This window comes from Carettochelys insculpta, chromosome 1 (assembly GCF_033958435.1).
Source record: "Carettochelys insculpta isolate YL-2023 chromosome 1, ASM3395843v1, whole genome shotgun sequence".
Taxonomy (NCBI): Eukaryota; Metazoa; Chordata; order Testudines; family Carettochelyidae; genus Carettochelys; species Carettochelys insculpta.
Window position 1 is genome coordinate 267,275,456 of NC_134137.1, and position 23,187 is coordinate 267,298,642.

Below are 23,187 nucleotides of genomic sequence, written 5' to 3' on the forward strand. Positions count from 1 at the left end.
GAGGCAGTTGAAATGCTGCTTCCCAGCCTGAACAAGCTGGCAGGGAGCCAACCCCCACTCCTCGCTGTGGCAAAGGGAAGTGAGAGAGGGAACCTGCTGGAGCAATTTTTAGGAGTGGGGGAACCATGCCTGTCACCTGACCATACCAGGGTAGATAATAAATAATTTTTCTTCAAAAATAATCATATTTGTTAACTAAAATATTTGATTAAAATTGGTTTTAAATCAATATTAAAAATGAGAAATTTAGAACAATTACAGTTACATCTCATCACTAACATGCTACCATATACACTTCGAATCTCAAACATGAATTATTGGCTCTAATCTGTGCAACCTAACTACTAACACTTGCTTCCTGTAAGTTCTGGGCTTTCAACTTATGTTTCTCATCCAACTAAAAATTAACATCTGGAAAGAAAGACTAGCTGGACAGGATCATTACTGCTCCATGTTTATGTGGCAAAGACAGGGAGGAAATATATAGGAAAGGGCAGAGGCAGCAGAGAAAGGAAGAGAGGAGTGGACTAGAAAGAAAAAAAAAAAAAAAAAGGAAGACTACTCAGAACACACACAGCTTCATATATTCCCCCATACATTTGTCATGGGAAAACTATCAAGACTTCTGTGTGTGAGAGACACCCTATCAGGACACACTTGGAAGAAACTTATTCCCTGGGTAAAAAGGAAAAAAAAACGTGACAAAAGTGTAAATGGTGAAAGGTTTAGCTGCAAGAATGAACCATCATAAGAAAACCTGCTTATGGGGAGAATATGATATGGCTGAAGTGATCAACTGGTTAGCAACTTCAATAATTCACTATGCAATACATCATTTGTCAAGACTGACTTTCTATGCCTTTGAGTGTGTGTGTGATTTGACAAGTATATTCCCAAACTGTTTCCTGTGTGGGATGCTGCTTGAAATACACATTTAAAGTAACTAATCCTTATGGCTTGTTCAATTAGTTAGCTAGGTTTAAAATTGTTCTATCAAGGTTCATAATCAGTCCTTGCTGCTCCCCTTCCTCATTTAGCACTCGCACCTTTCTTGCTAGCTTCTCCTCACCTTCCTCAACCATAACTATATCGGAAGTAGTACGGACTGATTATGAACACTGATAAAACAAAAAACGGTATTTGGAGATAAGGATATAGGAAGGAAGATCAGTGTAGATGGGATCAAACTAGAGAACGTAAAAAAGTTCACGTATCTGGGCAGCAACAATGCATGATCTAGACTGCAAGGAAACAGCAATTAGAATAGCGAAAGCAAGAGCTAGTTTGTAGGCTATGGAGGAGATCTGGAAAAGCAAAGCTATTAACTTCAAAATGAAGCTGAGCATTTTGAACACGTGTGTATTCAGCAGTACATTGTATGGATGTCAGACATGGCTGATAATGAAAGATTTGAAGAGAAGGTTATTGGCATTTCAGGGGAGTTGTTATAGAAATATCCGGAGAATAGGATGGATGCAGAAGGTCAATGACGAATTATACAGGAAGATACAACTGAAAGAGAACCGAGCGCAGACGCTTATATAACACAAGTTACAGCTATTTGGGCATTTCTGCAGAATGAATGACGAACAAAAAAAAATAAAAAAATAAAAAAAAAAAATATCAAGACCCTGGTATTCAGCACAACAGAGTTCAAATAGGAGAGGCAGATCCCACAGAGAATGGGTAGATGATACAGCAGACTGGTGCAGAGCTATTCTACAGAAACTAAGCCACATCACACTGGACAGCGAAAGATGAAGGAAATAATGAGGGAGACATCGGATACCAACAGATGCTGAGCCCATGATTGATAGGTTTAGAATCGATCAATCACTCACTCAAGTATGTAATACAGGAAGCGGCAAAAAGAGACCTAGAGTCACCAGTTGCCGCTGAATGTCATTTTCTTACTTTATAATCACATAGTACACGCCCTTTACTTTGAGGTATCAACCACAGACCACAATGGCAATACCAAAAGTCTATTCCCTATTTTATTGCAGCATACCTCAGCTTTTCCAAGGAAACCCCACTCTATACTTGACCTGCATCTGACGAAGTGGGTCTTTACCCACGAAAACTTATGCTCATACATTTCTGTTAGTCTATCAGGTGACACAGGACCCCTTGTTGCTTTTGCAGATTCAGACTAACATGGCTACCCCTCTGATACTTGACATTCTATACTTGTTTTCTCAAAACAGAAGTACCAGTGAGTTCAATGGGGTTTACACCAAAATTAAAGTACACTAAGCACAGTCTTGCCAATTTTAAGTAATGTGATTTAAGTGATTTTTTTTGGGGGGGTGACTTAAAGAGCCTTGATTAATCCACCTTGGAACACACTGCAGTTCTTATTCTTTTTAGCAATCTTGAACCACCCATTGTGTAATTCTACATTCTACTGATGTAGCTATAAAAAGGTCAGCACAAAATCTGAGCAAAACCCAGGGACTGTTGTTGCTTTCAACTGTTTATCCCCCTATTGATGTATTAAGTGGAAAATTATATTTCCACCCACCTGGGTGCCAAATGACAGCTCTGTAAAAACATCCAAGCCTGGAAGGCAAAGATATATTTGAGGCAGGAAACAATTGCGGTCTCAGCTAGTTAGTTCCAATATCAGAGTTACTGAGCTGTTCTGAGCCTACTCATATGGAAAGGCAGTCTGCTTGTCTACAGAGAGACAACCCTATTGCCATTTTCACACAATGTATGAAAAAAATGACAGATGGCGTAGCAAAGAAATGCCTGGTTATAAGGAGAATTTGGGCAATTAAAAGGCATGCATTTCCTAACAAATTTCACTGCAAGCCTGGACAAGCTAAGGATTTCACTTGTCAGAATTCTCAGTGATATTTTTCAACTATACATTTCTTTTAGAAAAAAACTATTACGTGTCTATTTAAGAGTAATGCAGGACTGCTTGAAAAAAATGTCTGCTATGGAAAACGTGTAAATATAAGCTATGTTAACAGCAAATGTCTCAACATGATTTAGTAAGCTAAATCTAAGCAACGTGGGAAAAAATACCCACAGTATCTTAATATTCTAGAGCACAGACCCCATATAAAAGCTCCTCTACTCTTCACTTTTCCAATCTCGTGGAATTTACTCCTAGGCTATTTACTCCTATGTTTGGAAAAAAAATCAGGCATAAGCAGCTGATGACAAGTGGGGTGGGGGTGTTCGCCAGCAGACCCACATTTACGCAGCTTTTTTGTGCTGGCACAATGTCTGCCAGTGAGCAAATATGCAAATGAGCAGTCATTTGCATTTGAGACTTCCTATCTGCATACTTCTGACAGTGGCTTGGGTGAGTAACTGTAGCCCTAGAGTTTTAACGATATTTAATTTACGTCTTTCCCCTGCTTCCAACAACTTCTTGAATCTTACTCACCCTCTCAAATAGTCCACTGCTATCTCAAATCCAAACACCAAAATTAGAATGAAAAACAAAGCATGAGAAAAAAAGTGAATTAAGCTTTTTTTTTTTTAAGTTAATATGTACATTATTGCCTTTTATAGTTGTTAAAGAAATTATACTGGGATTTTTTTCAAACCCCATATGGGTGTTCCCTGCGTATACCAATAACAAATGGATTATTCACAGTATTGAATGATCATTATTCCTCAGCGAGATTAACAGTCACAGATGTAGAATTAAACTTCACTATTGACTATAGGCATGGACTTGAATTGTAAGATCAAAATAAAAAAAAACCCACACACACAAGAACAAGTTCCTGTGTTTGCACAATGTTGAACCCCTCTCCAGTTTAGGAAAGATGTTGATTAGTACAGACAGCAATATCTTCCTATCACAGCTCAACATCAATATATAGATAGAAAAGCCCACAAGCTACTCAAGTTTAATCAGAATTTGTTATTCTGACCTGGACATCAATTTTCAGTATCAGAATGTTTTGCTTAAGAGTCATAAAATACAGATACAAGGTAGTATATAATTAAACACTAAGATATAGGTGTGCAAGTTTAACAATGCTGTTTGGAGATTGGCAATGTAATATTTGGGTACCCCACCCACAAAGTTTTGACAGAGAATTGGTAATAGGCAGCAAAGAGATCAACAAGTGAAAAACGTCCCTCCATCAGTCAGAATTTAGGGTTGGCTGTCCACTGGAAAAATACAATCCAACAGGAAGTATTTCAGCTTTTCTGGCTGTGCCTCTCATCAGCTCTCTTACTCATCACTCCTACTGCTGTCCATGGCCAGGGATGTGTTCTATATAATGTCCCTTGACCTGCTGATGGCATCTGACACCATGAGTTGCCACATCAGCCGAGCATAGTGTTGACCAACTGCAGATTCCCTCAGCACTTGCTTGTTGCTATGGTCCCATGCCTCCACGGCACTGAGCCTCAGTGCACAAGTCTGCACCTCACAACTCCTAGCTGTCAAGATGGCAGCTAGAGTGGCATATTTCTTCAACTTCTGAGACTGGGCATCGTGGTAGGCCAAGGTCATGTTTTCAACGGGCACTGTAACATCCACCACGGTCTTTTTCCTCTCCTTGTTGGTATGACTATGTCCAGTCACAACTGGCTGTCTATCCTGGGGATAGCAGAGTTCACAGGAGCCTTCTTTCCCTTCAAGTGGCAAGATGGCTTGTCCTGATTCCTACAGTTGAGCAGTGCCAGGTGACTTTGCAAGCAGCAAACCTGTAGCATTATCTCCTCAAAGTTATAACCAAACTAGTTTGGTTGAACAAGAAGTAGGACTGAGTAGATGTGTAAGCTCTAAAATTCTATATTTTTGTTTTCAAATGCAGGGGCTTTGCACGGTTCTATAATATTAAGTTCACCTTTCATGAAAAAGAGATAGCACTATAATACTTGTATGAGATGAACTGAAAGAGTCATTTCTTTAGAGGGCAAATGTTTGTAATCAAATATAAACGTCAGCTACAACACAATACAAAGTGTACACTGCTCACTTTATTTTTTAATATGTAGAAAAAGCCAAAATAAAACAAATAGTACTCTATTATGATCAGTGCAATTAATTTATTTAATTGCTTGACAGCCCTACTTTTCAGGTATATCAAGAACTGTTGCAACAATCACTTCTCTTGGAAAGCTGAAGTGATTCCACACTGAGGTCCGAAATATTTTCCTGAAGTTTGTCCTGCATTTTCACTTTAATGTCATCCCATCAGTTACACTCTCCTTACAATTCAGTAATTTCAGTCCCTTCAAGTATAAGATAAAGTACATCACTCCTTTAGGCCCTGATTAGTCAAGCTATACATATTTAGTTCCGACTTATCCACAGCTCCAGTAAGAAGTTTGCCACACGTTTCAAGGTTGTGTCCCCTGTTTAATTTTCAGAATTCTTTTTTATAGTCTATTCTCTATACTCATTTGCAGTGTTTTCCTTAATGATGCCTTACTGCTATATTTATGTCCTACTCTGAGTTTGCAATCCACAACCTAACATTTAATTAAGTGAATGATTTTACCGACTAAAATGAGTATTTGTTTTTTGCCTATTATAACAAGTCTAAATGTACTTCTCCACATTGTGCCAGTTGTTGCTGAACCTGTCATTATGTACTACAATCAATGTTACAGAGACACACATCTCATAGAAATTGAAGGGATTTGGGGAGGTAATCAAGTGCAGTCCCCTGTCCTCTTAGCAGGATCAAGCACCACCCCGACTGACTTTTTTTTTTTTTTTTTAAATCTATTTAACTCAGAGCCCTAAATGGCCTCCTCAAGGATTGAACTCACAACCCTGGCTTTGGCAGGCCAATGCTCAAACCATTGAGCTACCCTTCCCCCAGCACATTATGCAAAATGTTTTACATTGGCCCAGTACAATATACTGAAATATTTAAAAGCCACAGAACACCCAGACTCCGGCATAATTACACAGTAGTAAAAAAGATTTCTCAGACTATCTTCTTAAAAACCTGGAATGGCACAGATATAACCGAACACAAGAAAACCTCAGCTTATTTTAGAGACCACGAGATGTTAAAACTTGGGGCCAAGCGAAGAAATACACGACATCAAGACAATAGATCAGACAGTTTGTATGATGCATAGTTTTGTTCATCTTCAGCACAGATTGTAGAGTGAACTAACAGAAACTCAAAAGGATTGAAAATATATGGTCTAAAATTAAGCTAATTTCTTTGGTCTCACCTTTTTGTCTTTGACTTTTTTTAAACTAAAAAATTCATGCCATCCCTTTCTGGCTACTTCCCACCCTCTTTATCCTACCCCTTCTTTGTGCTATTTTTCTTCTATTAAACTTGCTTTCAAAACATTCCTTTTTCTTTAATCTTTCCAATTTGTTTTTGGAGGAACTGTCTGCCACAATTCTCTCATTAAAGAAGCCCTCTGTTCAAGCGTTCACATTGCTCCTAGTGATGCTTGCCAACAATACTTCTTCGGTCAAATAAGGGGAAGTTAAGGAGGACAATGAAAGGCTTTGGTTGTACTGCACTTTCATCATTAAGACTATTATTGCTCAGGCTGTTGGGGAGTAACAAACCCCTGAACATCGTAAGTTTTAATGAAGAAAGGATCGAGTGTGGACTGTTTCCTCAGCAGGAGCTGCTCTCCAGTTGACAAAGCTGCCTTCCCTTGTTCAGGGCCATTTTATTTTGTTGCCAAGAGATCTTTTCAAGGGACAAAGAGCAGCTACACACTTATGTTCTAAGGCAGTGGTTCCCAAGCTTTTTGGCATCATGCCCCCTACCCCTTTTAATTTTTGCAAGACCTTCATGCCCCATCATCACCTCTTTTTGTATCATCCAACCCCTCTAATAAAATATTCAAATTTGTAATTTAAAATAAAACAAAAACTTGACATAAAAAACATGATTTAAAATTAAAAATAAGCACAAGCAGTTTTTCTTAGCCCAAAAAGTAAATTTAACACCAGAAACAGCACAAACAAAATGAATTTAATGTGAAGGATGATGCTGTATTTTCTTCACAAGTTGGGAAATACTAGGTTTGAAAGATGAAAGTGCGCAACACAAATTGTTTTTGACATTCAGTCAATTTCTCTGTTTCGTTTTTAACATGACTATACTTCAAAAGATTTTTTCGTAAAAGGTACGTTGACAAAAATGGAAGAATAATATGTAACACTTCTCCAAGTTTCAAGTACATTGGGAAATATTTTATCCAAAATTCCTTCAAACTTGATTTCGAAATTATCTTTTGTCCTTGAATCATTTTATTTCAAATACTTGGTCTTGCAATACTTGGGGCAATGTATCGACATCAACACTGAATGGACAGTGTACTAATTTATAAAAGGGATTGCCAGAAAAGTTGTCTGGAAAATAACAGACAGCAGACTCAGTGGAACTGTGGCACCCCACCCCGAGCCACAAGCCAACCGCCAGAACCTTAGTGCCTCCCCACCCCCAGGACCCCGACCCACACTGGGCAGACAAGCCCAGCCCCAAGCTGTGAAGGCTGGTTCCAGCCCCATGATGGACATAACCCTGGCCCCATGGGCACCAGCTCCACCCTGAATGGGCTTCTGGCATGGCCCCAGAGATGCTGGTCCCCGGAGAGAACAGCTGCAGTCCTTGCCAGGGTGCCGGACACTGTACAGGCCCTGTCCCAGACTGGAAGACAACTATGGACAGGCCAGGCTAACAGCAGCAACCCCCATCTTGCGAGTGCTGGTGCAGCCCCAGCTGGCCAGCTGCTGAGTCCAGTGCCAGCTAGCCACCCCCGAGCCCTGAACTGCCAGAGCTGCCCACCCACACAGCAGCCACCAGGGCCAGCTGCCTGCTCTCCTGCCAGCCACCCGAGCCACCCATCCAAGCCGTGGGCCAGCCGCCTCAGCGCCAAGAACTGCCTACCTGAACCCCTCACCTCCCCCAAAGCCAGGCACCACAAGTCCCCTGATCTTACCCGATCCCAGCGTGCCCCAACCCCCATCCTCCTCTTCCCCACCCAACCCACACCCCTTTGCAGAAGACAGCTAGCTCCACATGGGTCTTCGCTGGCTGCATATTTTTTATAGCAGCTGCGCTGGGTCACCCACATAAATTGGCAGGGGCTGAGAGCCAGAAGCAAAGGCCAGCTCCTTCTTGGAGTGGATGAAATGACCGGGGAGGGGGGTTGGGTTGGGTCAGGTCGCTTTACACCCCTCCTGGAATTTCTTCACACCCCCCATGTTCTAAGGCACCAATATGCACAGTTGACTAATGAGGGGGTTGTATGAGTGGTCCTATTTGATCTCTATGGGCAGCAAGATGATCATAACTGAGACCCATTTCCCAGGATACAAATAGCTTTGCTAACTACAGTTGCACACACACAATGTTCAGTGTGCGCCTATTGCACAGTGGCTTGATTTAAATCAAGAATTTAAATCAGCAAAAAGAAATCATTCATTTAAATCAAGTTACCAAAACAACAAAACTGACTGTGCTTAGAGTGCACTTAATTTTGGAGTAACTTCCATTAAACTCACTGGCACATCTGTTTTTTAAGAAATCAAGTATCGAAAAGCTGAGCTATGCTTGAGTATAATAGAAAATATACTTAAAACATCACCATTAGGGTCTGTGGCCATGATGTTCCAAAAGAAAGGGGTAGTATGTAATATGAAATAAGAAAATGACAGTGGCAATTGGCAACTCTAGATTTCTCACTGAAGCTTCTTGTATTGGATACCTCTTGCGCGACAGATTCTAAACCCAGCTAGGTACTTGAACAAGCCATAAGCCAGCTACCTGAACAAACCTAAGCCAAAAAACATTTTTTTTCTGGCAACAGCAAACAGTTGGGAATTTACTTGTGAAATCACACTTATTTTAAAAGCAGAGAAACAGAATCTTGAAGAATGACGCTTTACAAAGTTAATTACTGAGGTTACTAACCAGTTTATCCACTCAGCTACAACCACATCATTTTCTACCAGTAAGCAGTTTTCCTTATGATATTTCATTCTTGCAACTAAATTTTGTACAATCCTCTTGTACTTGACATGTTTTCAGCACACACCTCACTTCACATGCCCTTGCTTTATGCCCATGTCTCTTTAGTAACACTGGCACAAAAAAAAAAAAAAAGCCACCCAGCAGAATCTGGAAACAGTGTGCAGCAGCATTTGTAAACAAAGTGTCCCCTGATGTGCTCCATCTGGCTTTGGGGCCACAGGTTGCCCACAATTGTAAAAAGGCATGCAGTGTAGACATAGCTTTAGAATGATGCAGGACAGAGAACTCACACCTGGCACCTTTGGCCATGGTCAGACATGCTTTACCAGGAGTGCGTCTACACTAGCCAGCTACTTTGAAGTAGCTGGCACAACGTCAGGTGGTGAGACGTCGAAATTGCTATTCCTGTCCGAAGATGGAAATAGCGCCCTACTTCAATGTTCAATCTCAAAGTAGGACACGTGTACACGATCCACATCCCACTACGCCGAAATAATGGGGTCCTCCATGGCGGCCATCAGCCGAGGGGTTGAGAGACGCTCTGTCCAGCCCCTGCATGGCTCTATGGTCACCGTGTGCAGCAGCCCTTAGCCCAAGGCTTCTGGCTGCTGCTGCGGCAGCTGGGGATCCATGCTGCATGCACAGGGTCTGCAACCGGTTGTCAGCTCTGCGGATCTCATGCTGTGCAGGGCGAGTGTGTCTTGGAGGGGCCCTTTAAGGGAGCAGCTTGGGGCTTTGCTGGCCCATTATTTCAACGGGGTGTGCTTGTGTGTGTGTGGACGCTCTGCATTTCCTTCCGGGGCATCTCCTTTTAACGTTCTCCGCTGCTACTTCAACGTTGAACATTGATGGCACCAGCCCTGGAGGACATGTAGACGATATGCATCGAAGTAAAGTATTTCGATGTTCTTACGTCGAAATAGGCTACTTCGACGTAGTGTGCTAGTGTAGACATAGCCCATGACCCCTGCATTGAAAAAAGCAAACTCCAAACCCCCAAAACCTAGTTTTAAACCAGGAAGGTCCTGGTTTTCCACACAAGTCATAGTGAACGTGTTTTAAATTTTGTCTTATGTCCTCACCAGAGCTGTCTTAATGCCTTCTACGCACTCATGCCCATCACAGGGTACAATTTATACCTACCAGCTGAACTCCACAGCAGTCTGAGCCACTGAGCCTCCTTTTTCCACTGATCAAGAATTCCTTCCCTTGCCGTGTGCACTAGTTGAATGATGCCTAGAACATTGCCCATCTACAACGTCCTCATTATAATACCTTCAGTCATGGACTCTAGTTTGCTGGGAGAGAATTCCTGTTTCACAGACTACCAGCTGATGTGTCTTATAGCTGGTAAACTATATGGTTGGCCAACTGAGGATACAAACTACATAATTTGAAAATGGTGGGGGGAAAAAATGTAGCTGACATCCCAGGCCAGCGTGGAGAGGAGGTCAATTTCAGCCATCAGAGTACAGAAGCTTTGATAATTACAAGCAAAAGATCATCATCAAATCTTTGAACTGCCCAGTGATTAAGCCCAAATCAATGGAAACTCTTATGTTGGCACAAGGTTTATTTCAAGGTAACGGGGGAAAATAAGATTTACATAGCCCTGCAAAAATTACTCCATGTTACCAAGCTGTGTATGCTCTGCCACAAAGTTAAGCTCCCATTTTTTTCATAATCGTATTTAAATTCCCCATCGTATTCTACCTCCCCATCCTATTTTGGTTCCCTTCTGGCCAAGGAGAATCACTTTTGCCCTACTGCACACAGGACCCTCCCCATCAGGGATGATGTAAATGATGATAGGTACTGCTCTGAGCACACGGGACTGGACTTGATGACATCTTCAGGTCCCTCTCAGTTCTAATTCTTAGGGAAGAAGGAGGAATGGCTTCTCGGTGGTTACAGCAATGGCCTCATAAACCAAGGGTTGTGAGCTCGATCTTTGTTGGGGTCTCAAACAATAGAAGCCTTCAAGTATCTAAGGGCAGGTTGGATGAACATCTGTCAGGGATAATAAAGTAGTAGTGTTTCTACTCCATTGGGTCTCCCTACAATGGAATTCTAACAATTTGAATGCATAAAGAGAAACCCTGTCTTCTCATATACAAATTAATCTCCAGCAAAAACCATATCTGAAGCCTGTAGACACTACTTGTCTTCAAAAAGGAAAAATGATTAGCTAAAGAAAAGAGGCACAAAGTAAAAACTCACTACAGCTTGTTATCCAATGACCTATATAACAGGAAGCAACCACCTCTACTACAAATGAGAGTGTTTTTGTGCTTGACAGTTTATGTGGTAGTCAAACCAGAAAACTAACAGGAAAGCTTGAAAAATTTGTCAATGGGAAGCTTTCACTGGTAAACCTGGAGGCCTAAGCCCTCAATTTAAGCTTTCGTTTTAAATAATGAAAAATTTCTTATGTTTAAATTTAAACCAATAACCTTCCAAATATTAACCAAATATAAACTAATGCAGTACTGTTTTTTCAAGTATGCAGACAGGTGGCTCTAGTACTTCTACACTTCAGCTAAACAGCAATGACATTTTTGGCCTATGACATTTTCTCACTTCTAAGCAAAAAAATGAAAGCACAGTTTAAGATATATTGAACATCTAGTAACCAGCCCACTGGCTGATGCAAAACAAAAAGATATCCATGGTACAGAATCTTTCAAGTCCGTAGGGCTATCAACGGAAAGATGACCGAGTTAATACCAATCAGTTATTAAACAAGATAAAAGACTTGAGCTCCTTAACACAGCAGGAAAGGCCATGTCTGCAACACTGGAAATAGCATACCTAATTAAGATTAACAAACAAACAAACAAACTTGAACAAAGGAGCATTTTGTTTAGGGCAAATGGAAGAATTTCAGAAGTGCTGATGGGAGTCATTAAGATTATGAGATAATGGGAGGAAAAAATGGACTAGTAACCAGAGTGTATGACAAAAATCAGTTTCCCGTGAAGAGCAGGACTCTCAACAGCAATAAGAAATTTCAGTGATATAATAAAACTCTTGGGCTACATCTACACTTACCAAAAACTTTGAAATGGCCATGCTAATGGCCAGATCAAAGAATACTACTGAGACTTCAGCACCTCATTAGCATGCCACCAGCTGTGGCACTTCAAAATTGCCACGTTTCACTCCCACAGGGCTCAGCTACAAGGGGGTCTTTTCAAAAGGACTCCACCAACATCAAAATCCCCTTATTCCTATGAGCTCATAGGTCCTTTTGAAAAGAACCCCATGTATTCAAGCCGCATGGGAGCAAAATGTGGCAATTTTGAAGTGCTGCAGCCAGCGGCATGCTAATATGCATTTCAGCGCCTCACTAGTATTTTTCAATCTGGCCATTGTCATGGCTATTTTGAAGTTTTTGGTCAGGGTAGACGCCACCTTGATTGCTACACTATGCAAGTAGTGGGAATCCAATGGGCAGAAGCAGATAGAGATTAGATAAGCAAGGGGAAGAGAAACAAAAAGGCAGCATGTGTTCAGAGTAGAAGGGGAAAAGAGAAAAAAAAATTCCTCACATTATGGACACGTAAGAGGCTAAGAGAGAAAGAAGGAATCATAACTTCTTTGAGTGTGTCTGCACTAGCCTCCTTCTTCAAAGGGGGCAGGGTAATCTGTCTGAGCAGGGAATAGCAAGGAGGTGCTGCAATGCATATGCACCATCTCATTAGGATAACTTTCATGGCAGGCACTTCGAAATTAGCAACTTCGAAGCACCAGCAAGCTGTGTAAGTGCAGGCACTTTGAAGTACCTACACAACTTTGAAGTGCCCTTACTCCCAAAAATCACAGTACTTCATTGCTAGTCCCTGCTCGGGCTGACTACCCTCCTGCCCCCTTGGAAGAAGGGGGCTAGTGTAGACAAGCCCTTAATGTTTGGGGGCGGGGGGGAAATCTAGCTAGTAGGCTGCACCAGATGGACTCCAAGAAAATAAAGCTGCCTTCAAATTGAGATGGAAAGAAAGGAAAAAAAAAAGTTTTCAATCACTAAACAAAAAAAATCAAACAAAAAAAAAATCATGTAGCACTTTAAAAACTAACAAAATAATTTATTAGCTGATGAACTTTCATGAGGCGGTCCCACTTCTTCAGATCTAGAAATAGTCATCGGCCCCACAAAAGCAGATTGTTTTGTTAGTCTTTAAAGTGCTACACAATTGCTTTTTGTTTCGTGAAGCTGAAGATAAGCACAACTAACTCTCTGCCAGTTTTCAATCAGCAGGTCTTCCCCCATTTTAGTTACTTTCCATTTCAAGATTGCTGTTAACACTGGAGACAGCCAAAGCATCTTGTAGCACCAATTTAGATCCGACCTTCTGCACAGGGGTTCAGACAGTGGTCCCTGGAGAGTTTTCTATTCAAGCACCTTTCATCTCCTTTTGCAGTACCTAGGTAGTCAGTGAAAAGAAAACTCTGGAGGCCTACAAAAGCTACTGCAAACAAAGAAATCAAACTGACCTGGTGTCTGACTACTTCTAGTCAAGAGGAAGCAAATGATAACTGTTTTTCAAAGAAATGAAAACACTGCTTTGAGTAAAAGATACACTAAATATTTCTCTAATATTACATAAGCAATCCTTGGGAGGAAACATGACCTCCAAGGCATGCTAGCACAGTAGACCTCAACCTATCTACCTACTGCATAGCTCTGAGACTGTTACATGGGCTGTAAGGGCGTGCAGTCTGAGAACCACCGCCCTAGGTCCATGCTACGAGTTTAAGAAACTCTGCTGGAAGCATGCTCTCAACCATTTTGGTAAAGATAATTACCTCCCACTGCATCCTGAAGAGCTGTCAAGGCAGAACTTACACACAGAAAACCCAGCACACGTGTGCAATTAACCGTCAACGGCAGTTGCAGTGAGGACAGAATTCAGCCCCCGGAGTGCAGTGCCCAGAAATACCTTACAATAACGACACACAGGCATTGCCCCGATGTAGTAATCTTTTGCCCTTGTCCCGGATCTCAGAGACATGCCCGGAAGAGAACAGTTGCCCAGCTGCAGTCGAGGTACAGGGGTTCACAAAGGGAACCTCACAAGGCCGCAGAAGCAGTCCGCATCAGTCTGAAGTGCTCCCAACCGAGCCAGCCCTCGCCTCCACGTGCAGGCCTTAGAGACACGGGGGGCGGGGGGGCCAGGCTCAGGGCACTGACCCCTCCCCATTCGCACATGTGCCCCGATCCTCGCTCCCTCATGCCCGCCTCACCGCGCCCTGTCCGGTCATCACCCCCCACCCCGAGCGCTCCCGCCCCCGCCGCCACAAATGCCCAGCCTGGTCCGGGGCAAAGCAGGGCTAGCAGCCTACTCCCGCCCCCCCGGGCCCCGCCCGACTCTTACCTTGGCCACATAGTCCTTCACCTCATCCAGGTCTCCATTTTTGAGGGCCCACATAAACTCCTTGTCAGACATAGCGGCCGCCTGACACAGACGCGGGAAGGCGGGAGCGGCGAGGGCCCAGCGCCCACAGGCAGAGGGGCAGGGCGGGCTCGGCTGGGCCTCCTGCTCCGGCCGGCTCTCAATCTCCCCGCGGAGGGGCACTGAGGGCGGATACAACCCAACGGTCCGAGCCCGCAGCTCTAGCTCTACGCCGGGAACACAGCAAGGGGGAGGGGAGTCCGCCCAACCGAAGAGGAAAACGGTTTGACGCGCAGCGTTTCCGCTTCCGGTTTTCAGTCGGTCAGCCCGGCCCCATTTCCACCTCGCGGCGAGCAAGGGGCCTGAGCTACGCATGCGCCTCCCGGCAGCCGCCCCCTCCGCCCCTCTTTGTCTCAGTGAGCATGCGCCAGGCCCGGCAGCGCCTTGGGTAAAGGGAAGCCGCTGGTGGTTGTGGTGGCTGAGTCCTGTGGGCTCCTTGCTCCCTTGTTACCCTGTACTCTGGCCACTAGCAATCCCTCCGCACGTGCAGTGCCCGCCCTACCTCTGCCTTCACTTACTCCTGACAGGGTGATTGTCTGAGCGGCATGAAGTGAGGGGACATGAAAACGGACAGGCGGAGGCAGGCGCAGACTGGCAAAGCAGGGGAAGGTCCAGAAAGGGGAAGGAAGGCGTTTGCCCCTCCTGGGGTGTAGGGGATGACGTCATGCTATTGGGGACAGGGTTTTGCACCCCCTTTTCTGATTATTTTTAAAGGAGGCCTAAAATGTATGCTATAGTTCTTTTGTTGTTGCTAGGAAACCTAGGCTTACATTGCTGATTGCTAAAGAGACTGTGGACAATTGTCACAGATGTACCCATGTTAGTCTGTATCATCATAAGAAAAAAAAGGCATGTCGCGCTTTAGAGACTAGCAAAGTAATTTATTAAGTGCTTTCCAGATTTGAAGAAGTGGTTGTGTCCCACAAAAGGTCATCACCTAATAAATTATTTTGTTAGTCTTTAAAGTGCTATAGGATTATGCTTTTTTTTTGTTTTCTGTGGATAATTGAAGTTTATAACATCTGTGGAAATGAAACCCAGTTATCTCTTTTTCTGTGTTGCCTCTGGTAGCTGGAATAGCGCCAAAAACCTACTCAAGCCACTGTCCTAAACATCATCCAAGTAACTCCTAGATGCTTCTGCAAAGCCTGTGTCACGTGCCTGGAATTTTATATTGGATAGGGAAGACATTTTAGGTATCCATTGTATCTATTGGCCCCAAACAGTGTGCCCAGCGGGAGGGCGCACGTGAGGTGTTGAATGAAAACTAGGGATGGCCTGAATCTGCATATACTACTTATATGTCTGTGTCATGTTTGTAGGTAAAATTACAGGTTTTAGCTATGTAGTTGTATTAGCAGTGTTTTAGTACTAAGCTTCGCAATAAAAGGCATCAGCTCAGCCCCTGCTGGGATATTGGGCTGAACAATGGGATGGAAACCAGATGCACAGATGTGGAATCCACATTTCAGACACTTGGGACTTGTTAATGGAATGCAGCTCACTGGTTGGGTGACCTGGGCTGAGCAAAGGAACTGAAATGTACCTTTGGGGTGGGAATAAATGTACAAAGGGTGGGAATAAATGGTAAATTTTCACAATGGAGGAGGGTAACTAGTGGTGTTCCCCAGGGGTCAGTCCTGGGACCGATCCTGTTCAACTTGTTCATCAATGATCTAGAAAATGAGGTAAGCGGTGAGGTGGCCAAGGTTGCAGATGACACCAAGTTGTTCAGGACAGTCAAAACCAAAAGGGATTGTGAAGAACTACAAAAAGATCTCAGCAAACTGAGTGATTGGGCAGCAAAATGGCAAATGAAATTTAATGTGGGTAAGTGTAAGGTAATGCATGTTGGAAAAAATAACCCAAATTACACGTACTACATGATGGGGTCAAATTTAGCTACGACAGATCAGGAAAGGGATCTTGGAGTTATAGTGGATAGTTCTCTGAAGACATCCACGCAGTGTGCAGCGGCAGTTAATAAGGCAAATAGGATGTTAGGAATTATTAAAAAAGGGATCGATAATAAGACAAAAGATATCATACTTCCCTTATATAAAACTATAGTACGCCCACATCTTGAGTACTGCGTGCAGATGTGGTCTCCTCACCTCAAAAAAGATATATTGGCATTAGAAAAGGTTCAGAAAAGGGCGACTAAGATGATTAGGGGCTTGGAACGGGTCCCATATGGGGAGAGGCTAGAGAGACTGGGACTTTTCAGTTTGGAAAAGAGGCGATTGAGGGGCGATGTGATAGAGGTATATAAAATCATGAATGGTGTGGAGAAAGTGAATATAGAAAAATTATTTACCTTTTCCCATAATACAAGAACTAGGGGACACCAAATGAAATTGATGGGTAGTGGGTTCAAAACTAATAAAAGGAAATTTTTCTTCACACAGCGCACAGTCAACCTGTGGAACTCCTTGCCCGAGGAGGCTGTGAAGGCCAGGACTCTATTAGGGTTTAAAAAAGAGCTTGATAAATTTTTGCAGGTTAGGTCCATAAATGGCTATTAGCCAGGGATAAAGTATGGTGCCCTAGCCATCAGAACAAGGGCAGGAGATGGATGGCAGGAGATAAATCACTTGATCATTGTCTTCTGTTCTCCTTCTCTGGGGCACCTGGCATTGGCCACCGTCGGCAGATGGGATGCTGGGCTGGATGGACCTTTGGTCTGACCCAGTATGGCCATTCTTATGTTCTTATGTTCTTATGAAATCAGATACCCAGACATTGATTACACCTGCCATGTAAATGACTCGGGTGTGCTGGCAAAACCAGCAACCAATGCCATTGCATTTTGCCACAGCAGCTCACCTGGGTCAGGTGACTTAGACCTTCAAGTTCCTGATGGGAAGGAGAAAGGGCTTTGTCTGTGGACACAGGGGAGAACCATGAGGTGGACTAGCAGCACCCATCTTGGACTTTTGTCTTTTGGTACCTGTGCCTGTCTCCAAGGGTCTATGTTCCAGCATGTTGAACCCAGAGGGACAGATCTACAACTCTCCAGTAATTAAAACTATGTAACCTGGAATTATATCCCTTATGGGATGGACTTTCAGAGACTTTCAAGAATCAGCATATAACGTGGCTGCCCTGCATCAATAGCTGTAATTGATGTACGTAAAGTATCACTTTAACAATTTTTCTCTAAACATGTTCTCTCTGTTTTGTTAATAAACCTTTATATGTTTAGATCTAAAGGATTGGTGAGTGTGGTGATTTGGGTAAGATCCAGTATATACTGACTGGGGACTGGCTGGACACTTTGGGGTCCAGAAGAATCTGTGGTGTTGGTGAAATAAGTTTTAAGAACCACTCACCTGAGTAAGGGGGTTGTTGGTCTGGGCTGGTATAGGAGCTGGAAGTCTATGGGTTTTCTTGGGTAGCTTCCAACTGCCCTGTTGGGCTGGCAGAGGTACTTTTGTGGCTGATTGGATTTGTCTTAGTGAGAAAGAAATCCCAGCCTGTGACTGTACATGGCTTGGATTGAAGCAAAAATAACCTGGATTGATTTCCCTAGCTGTGCCCAGAAACTTCATCATATTATAGCCTATAGAAGTGAACTATTTAAAATGTAAACAAAAAAAAGGTGTTTGCTAAAATTGTGTACAGAGTAATACCAGCATCATAGTAACATAGTTGTCCAGCTCCCTTTAATGTGTTTTGTCCCTCAAATTACTGCTTCTAGTCTAACCATTTAGGCAAACTATAAAGTTATGTGGGTGCCAGGCTTTAAGGGATCGTAATTAGAAGTGATTTTTCTCTCTATAAAAATATATTAATATGTTGTCTCTTATAAGTGAAAGCATCACGTATTGCACTTGTAAGTATATTATTTATTTTATATTGTAGAGCTCAGCTGTGCGTATAAATACAGTTAAAAAATATCATTGCATAGCTTCAGAAAAGCAATGCCTATGTTAGCTGCCTGGGATCAGGATCTGACTGTTCAGTCACAACAAACTCCAAGATGTCTTACATCTGACGATGTATTGATACATATTTCTGAACACAGACTCACAAATAGCTTCCCCAAATCTTCATTGTTCTTTGAATTCTCTTGACTAGTCCATTTTCTGTTGCTCATCACGGGGAGCACAGCTGTTCGAAGTTAAAATTGGTAAAGACATACTTTGTTCTCCCAGTCTGAAGGAGGGAGTTGTCTGGACTGGCCATCATCTCAACAGAACTTGTTATATCTTCAGAACTTTGTCTCAACCAATTTATTGTCCAGTTGGTGAAAGGAAACAGACGAAAAGCAAAATCCTAAATGTTTACACAATTGATAGCCCAATGCAAAAAGGTTACAATTCAAAAAGAGACTTCATTCCGTAGGGGTCTGTGTTAGGACCGGTTCTGTTCAATATCTTCATCAACGATTTAGATATTGGCATAGAAAGTACGCTTATTAAGTTTGCAGATGATACCAAGCTGAGAGGGGTTGCAACTGCTTTGGAGGATAGGGACATAATTCAAAATGATCTGGATAAATTGGACAAATGGTCTGAGGTAAACAAGATGAAGTTTAATAAGGACAAATGCAAAGTGCTCCACTTAGGAAGGAACAATCAGTTTCACACACACAGAATGGGGAGAGACTGTCTAGGAATGACTACAGCAGAAAGAGATTTAGGGCTTATAGTGGACCGCAAGCTAAATATGAGTCAACAGTGTGATGCTGTTGTAAAAAAGGCAAACATGATTCTGGGATGCATTAACAGGTGTGCTGTGAACAAGACACGAGAAGTCATTCTTCCACTCTACTCTGCACTGGTTAGGCCTCAGCTGGCGTATTGTGTCCAGTTCTGGGCACCGCAGTTCAAGAAAGATGTGGAGAAATTAGAGAGGGTCCAGAAAAGAGCGACAAGAATGGTTAAAGGTCTAGAGAAAGTGACCTATGAAGAGAGGCTGAAAGAATTGGGCTTGTTCTGTTTGGAAAAGAGAAGATTGAGGGGAGACATGATTGCGGTTTTCAGGTATCTTAAAGGGTGTCATAAGGAGGAGGGAGAAAACTTGTTCTTCTTGGCCTCTGAGGATAGAACAAGAGGCAATGGGCTTAAACTGCAGCAAGGGAGGTTTAGGTTGGACATTAGGAAAAAGTTCCTAACTATCAGGGTGGTCAAACAGTGGAATAAATTGCCAAGAAAGGTTGTGGAATCTCCATCACTGGAGATATTTAAGAACAGGTTAGATAGATGTCTATCAGGGATGGTTTAGACAGTACTTGGTCCTGCCATGAGGGCAGGGGACTGGACTCGATGGCCTCTCGAGGTCCCTTCCAGTCCTAGTATTCTATGATTCTATGATTCATTCACTATCAGGAAATAAAGATTTTCAGAGCATCTCAAAAATCAGTTCCTTTGAAAGGAAAAGTTACCATTTGAAATGCAACTGATTATAGCATTGACCAAAAACATCGTGTGCAATTCAAAATGGTTAAACCTGTATAGTATCACCTATTGGTCATTAAACCCTATAATTGTGTTAGGATTAATGAAAAGTAGAAAAAATATTTTGTTTTTTTAATTTTACTCTGTTCATTTCAAGTGCCAAATTAACAAAGGTAAAATTTCATTCTACACTTCTCATTTTTCTCCATATTGAGTGGCAAGGGGGCAAAGTCATAATTTGCCTAGGGTGCCAAAACCCTTGGGCCAGCTCTATTCCAGTCTACAACTTAGGGCAGGATCCTGCAAATGGAACAAAAGGGCCTAGAGTTCTGCCCCTGACAGAGTGCAAAGGACAGCCCAGATCTACAGAATCTGAAATTTTAAGCTCTTCAAATAGGTCTACCTGTTATAGGTAGCACAAGCCACACCGCTGAACACAGTATAAGTGCTTGTGTTTTAGTAGTATTGTGATATGCTGTCACTTTGTAAATTTAACTGATTATTGAAATCATGTAGTTATTTTTGAGGGAGTGTTGGAGGCAAGCAGCCCTACTTCTGTCACTCATCCTCGTCCCTTTCTCGCACCATATGGCAAAAAGTGCCATATGGAGACCGCACCCTTGAAATCAGAAATATTTCAAGTGCATCTTCTCCAACAATTGTGTGGAAAAGGGAAGATAGTACATGAAAACTGCAACTTTGTTATAAAATGGACAAAAACCATGCAAAAATGGAAACTTGGAAGCTTGTCTTCATTGGCGTGAAATGATGAGGCAGATACAATCCTTCACTCATTTTCATATCTCTAATAAGAGTGCCAATCCCTGCTCTGGATATGTATTTCAGGCAGATAGGAATTGTGGAGCATTGATAAGAGGAACTGGAGCATGCTAACTATGTGGGAGATGCCTGGGAAATGCTCGTATACCCCCCATGAGATTGGAGGAGACAGCAAAGAGGTGCTGAAATAAAGCATAAGAAAGCTGGTAAGTGGGTGTGCCAAAATGCTGCTCTGCCTCTTGCCCCATTACTTCTGATAAGATTAAATTCATCCTTGTGCTGTTATGCCTTCCTCACCCTCCATTTTTCTGCGGGTTTAAATGATTACATAAATTATTCTCAGGCGTTTGCACAGGAATAAAATTTACTCTTGCTAAACATAAATATGTAGCTTTAAAGGATTTTTTTTAATTTACCTTGTTATGAAGTGGGTGGAAACTTTTTATGAACTGAGTTGAAACTCCCACCTCAGACAAAAAGGCATGTGTGAACCTGCCCAGAAGCTTTCACTAAGAATTGTTTTAGATAGGAGGTGGTATGTGGGGTAGGAAGGAAGGCAGGACAGAGTAAATGGAAAAGTGAGAGACTACCAAAGGAGAAACAAATAGCACGCTAGTTAACCCTAGAAGAAACCTGAGAAGAGGTTTTTGATGCAGGGTGCAGGCCAAAAAGGGTGCTTTTGGTGCTCTAGGCAAATGACACTGTTTCCTGTTATAGACTGAACCTCTCTAGTCCAGCACTCTTGGTACCTGAGTGGTCCCAAATGAGGAATTTTGCTGGAGCAGGGGAGGTTAATGACCCCCCTGTTCCCACTCCGTGGCCCAACCCAGCTGGCCTTTTGTCCACAGCTCCCCACCATTGGATCCCCAGCCAGCCAGCAGCATTCCACCATGGCCTCCGGCATGAGCAGGACTGCTGGGAGCTGCCAGGGCTCCAGTCCTGACCCTGTGTGGAGCTACCTGGCACTCTGGCCTGGATGCATGGGTTTATCAGGACCCATCTGGTTTGCCCTCCTGCCTGGTTCTCTGGTCCAGAAACATGCTGGGCCAGAGAGTGCTGGTTTTAGGAAGTGCAACTTATCTTTGATTCTGTGTTCAGAGACATGACTTTGCAGAGGCACATTTGTGGACAACTTGGTTGCACAAAGAATGCCCAGAGCCTGCACCCCTTCCTGACCCAAACTCCCTCCCCCAGACCTGCCTAAGGCTCATGGAGGGAGTTTGGATGGGGGTGAGAGTCTGAGGTACAGGCTCTGGGCTGGAGTTTAGGTGCAGGCTGTGGTCTGGGTCAAGGAATTGGGTGCAGACTTAGGGGGAGTTTAGATACAGAAGGAGTGTGGGAAAGGATTAGGGGTGCAGGCAGAGACAGAGTGCTGGCTCTGGGTTGTGGCAGGAAGTGAGAGTCCAGGAGCAGGTGAGAGGTTCAGGCTCTGGGTTGAAGTTTGGTTGCTGGGTGCAGGCTCTGTGCTCGGATAGATGGTAAGGGTGCAGAAAGGCTCTGGGAGGGAGTTGTGGGGGATGTGGGAGGGGTGGGCTGAGGCACTGGGAGGGAGTTTGAGGGCACAGGAGGGGAAAGGGGATGAAAGGTGAGGAAGAGTGGGAGGTGCAGCCAGGCCAGGAATATTCTTGGAGGCCAGGAACCATATATATGTAAAACTTGCCTCCCCTGTTTGTAAATACAGGTTGAACCTTTCTAGTCCAGAAATATCTGTGCTCTGGCATGATTTTAGCTAGCTGGATGTCCACTTATCATGGGTCTGAGCAAATTTCCCATGATCCCATAAAGTTTGTTTACAGACACAGTGTTCTCAGGGTTCTGTGCTGTTATTAAGCTGTAATTTACCCAAAATGTCTTCTCACTGCCCATTAAACAGTGGAAGTGTTGGTAGTGCCTGCTAAACAATATTGACCTCTCATGGTCCAGTAAGTTCTCTGGTTCGGTACCAGTTAGGTCCTGAGGGCTAGAGAGGTTCAACCTGTAATATTGCATCAAAGAAAACACCAGAACTGTCAATTTCTGCTTACAAACCAGAATACCTCCAGAAGCTTTGACTAGGTCTGGTCAAAAAAGGGCAATACTATACTTCAATAAATAAATAAATCATAAGGGCAGGAAGGAATAAAATAAGTGTAATAAATTATTCACATCTTCCAGGATAAAAGAGTATCCAACTGTTTTAATTATCCAATTAAATAAAAAGGAAAGCAGGAGACTTAGGTATCTGTTTGTACTCCTCCATGCTTTTATTTAAAAATACCCTATTTGTTTAAGAGAGAACTACATCTATTTGGTCAAGAAAGAAACCTAACATTTACTGCCTCCAGCCATAGCACCATAAAATTAATCAAAGACAGTATCTACATTAGAGATAATAAGCAAACACATGTACAATACAATATCCTGTAAAATCATTTTCTCAAGAGAGAGAAAATACTACACTAAACAGTTAACGCCACTCTATATTCAGTACAGTTATTAAAATATTACTGGAGTTCTAGAAGTGACAGGTGTGAAAACTGGGAAACATAATCATTTTCTTTTGGTAGCTTCTTACATTTCTAATGGATTTGATACACTTTCTCCCCGATTAAAATCACTGGAGAGGAC

The 23,187-nt window shown here is 42.8% G+C and overlaps 1 protein-coding gene across 1 annotated transcript in view; it reads right to left on the minus strand.

Moving 5' to 3' along the window:
- Positions 1-14,628, minus strand: part of MTPN (myotrophin) — a 39,462-nt gene extending 24,834 nt beyond the window's left edge. Inside the window, exon 1 of the mRNA XM_075006786.1 lies at positions 14,321-14,628. Within this exon, the coding sequence (XP_074862887.1) occupies positions 14,321-14,392 (72 nt within the window). The 5' untranslated portion in view covers positions 14,393-14,628. The remainder of the gene's footprint in view (positions 1-14,320) is intronic.
- Positions 14,629-23,187: the final 8,559 nt, after the last annotated feature.